General features: G+C 51.4%; 1 protein-coding gene across 1 annotated transcript in view; it reads right to left on the bottom strand.

Annotated features, from left to right (window-relative positions):
- The window catches only part of LOC125037237 (peptidyl-prolyl cis-trans isomerase CYP95-like), a 15,468-nt gene that overhangs the window by 11,020 nt on the left and 1,948 nt on the right, over positions 1–2,500 (bottom strand). Inside the window, exons 2-3 of the mRNA XM_047630305.1 lie at positions 865–2,500; positions 319–484 (exon numbers count right to left, since the gene is read on the bottom strand). The exon at positions 865–2,500 is cut by the window's right edge and continues 1,237 nt beyond it. Coding sequence (XP_047486261.1) covers positions 319–484; positions 865–2,500 — 1,802 coding nt within the window. The remainder of the gene's footprint in view (positions 1–318; positions 485–864) is intronic.

The raw sequence follows: 2,500 nt of genomic DNA, 5'->3' as shown, positions 1-2,500 counted from the left end.
TTCAGTTTATTTCCTGTGGCTCTCTCTTCTGTGGAGGGTGGAGGTGACACATAACAGTGGTGATGATTATAACGACAGAGGCAAAGATGATCCTAATGATTATGAGGATGATGGTCATATTGGTGATGATAATGATGATGATGAGGATGAGCATGAGGATGAAGATGATGATGGTGATGATGATGGTGATTGTGATGGGGATGATGGTGACAACGATTGTGATCCTGGTGATAACGTTAAAACCATCAGCCCTGCAATATCGATAACCACCATAACAACAGACTATAGCTCCCGCTCTAAAGCTAAAAGACCTCTCACCTGCAACGGGACGTCGCAGGCGATGCAGGTGGCGATGAGGGAGCCGACGGACGACCCCGCCAGGCGTCCCCGGAGGAGGGAAGGCACGTGGTCCTGCAGGTAGGTCGCGGCGCCCACCAGGTACACGCCCAGGAAGCCGCACCCGCAGAAGGTGACGGTCGTGATGCTGAAGGGCGGGGGGAAAGGGGAGTGAGAGAGAGTAGGTATGTGAGTTTGGCTTATGTATGGGTGGGTGTGCGTGTGTGTGTGTGTGTGTGTGTGTGTGTGTGTGTGTGTGTGTGTGTGTGTGTGTGTGTGTGTGTGTGTGTGTGTGTGTGTATGTGTGTGTGTGTGTGTATGTGTTTGTAGATGGGGGGGGGGGGTTAAATGGTTTATTCGTGATATAGATTTATGAACGATAAGTAATTTACAAATATAGAATGATCATAAAGAAGTAATTTACGGATCAAAGTAACCACAATATTCAAATCACAACTGAGGACTACTCCTATCTCACAGAAAAACAAAACCAGACATAAACTAAAGAAAAATAAACAGATTTCTTACTTCTCCACAGCCTTCTTAGGCGGCTCGGTGTCCTTCGTCGGCTGGACCTCGAGGGTGTCGATATTGGCCGTCATTGTCTCGGGCGGAAGGTTTACTTTGCTAGGCGTCTCGTGGTCGTCGTGGCGCAATTTGCCGTTCGTGTGCGAGGTGTCGATTTCCTGCAGAGAATTATCTGTGTTACTGACAATGTCTGTGACGATCTTGCCGCCGCTCAGCCTCCTGATGAAGGAGGTGAGGGAGGCGGTGAGGGAGAACCCAGGGTCCTCGTGGCTGATGGAGTCTCGCAGATCGTGGTCTTGATAGCGGTCTTCTTCGGGGAGGTCGGTCTCAAGGTTTTCGTGGCTGCCCCTGAAAATACTGGACTTCCGTGACGCGACCTCACCCGCAGTGGATCCTCGAGGGGAACGGGAAGCCTCCTGCCCGCTAAAAGAACCTCGAGGGGACTTTTGGGGTTGGCTGGGAATTGAGCCTCTTGGCGACCTCGAAACCTCGACAAAAGAACCTCTTGGCGACTTGCTGACTTGTTCTCCGATGGAACCCCTTGGTGACCTCTCAGCCTCTTGATCCGCAATGGAACCTCTTGGCGACTTGCCGCTCTGCCCCCTGATTGAACCTCTGGGGGACAATGACGCTCCCTCGTTCCCAATAGAACCCCTTGGTGATTTGCTGACCTGTCCCCCAATTGAACCTCTTGGCGACCTCGAAATTTCTTGGTCCACAAAAGACCCTCTTGGTGATTTGCTAACTTGTTCTCCAATGGAAGCTCTTGGTGAGCTGGAAACCTGGCCTGTCATGGAATCATCTGGCGAAAGGCTATGCTGTTCTCCAATGGACCCCCTTGGTGACCAAAATGTCTCTTTCTCTATAAAGGAATCTCTTGTTGCCTTGATATCTTGCTCGCCAACGGAACTCCTTGGGGACCAGTAGGTTTCTTGACCTAGAACCGAATCTGCTGACTTATCCATCTCTTCTCCTACTGAACCTCTTGGTGATCTATAAGCCTCTTGGTCCACGAAAGAACCTCTTGGTGACTTGCTGGCCTGTTCACCAATGGAACCTCTTGGTGACTTGCTGACCTGTTCACCAATGGAACCTCTTGGTGACCTTGAAACGCCTTGGTCAGCAAAAGAACCTCTCGGTGATTTACTGCCCTGAGCCCCAATAGAACCCCTTGGTGACCTTGACACTTCTTGGTCCACAGGAGAACCTCTTGATAGTTTGCGAACATCTAGATTTGTTATTGAACCTCTTGGGGATCTACTGACTTCATCTTCCAGGGACTTGGTGTTTTGATTTGCGGGAGCCGCGTCCTCTGACCCTGCTGAGCTGAACCTCCTAACTAGCAGGTTGAACATTCCCTGCCCAATGGAGAGCCGTGGCCCTCTGTCAGTGGGCGGCTTTATCCAGTCACGGGCGGGCTCCTTTTGCTCACCCTCGACGTCCGACCCAACGCTCGACCTACTACGTGGCCTCTCGTTATCCTCGTCGAGTACTTGCTGATAGGTGACGAGCTGGGGCATCGCTTGAGTGTCTGGGAGGATGTCACTGAGGGACTTCCTGTACTGGAGGCTCTGTGATTGTTCTTCGAGGTTGAATTCAGCATCGAGCTCCGATTCGTTTTCGCTCTCAGTGGGGG

The sequence above is a fragment of the Penaeus chinensis genome, chromosome 22, assembly GCF_019202785.1.
Source record: "Penaeus chinensis breed Huanghai No. 1 chromosome 22, ASM1920278v2, whole genome shotgun sequence".
In the NCBI taxonomy this organism is placed as follows: Eukaryota; Metazoa; Arthropoda; class Malacostraca; order Decapoda; family Penaeidae; genus Penaeus; species Penaeus chinensis.
The sequence above is the reverse complement of the archived record's forward strand: the minus strand, read 5'-3'. Positions and strand labels throughout refer to the sequence as shown.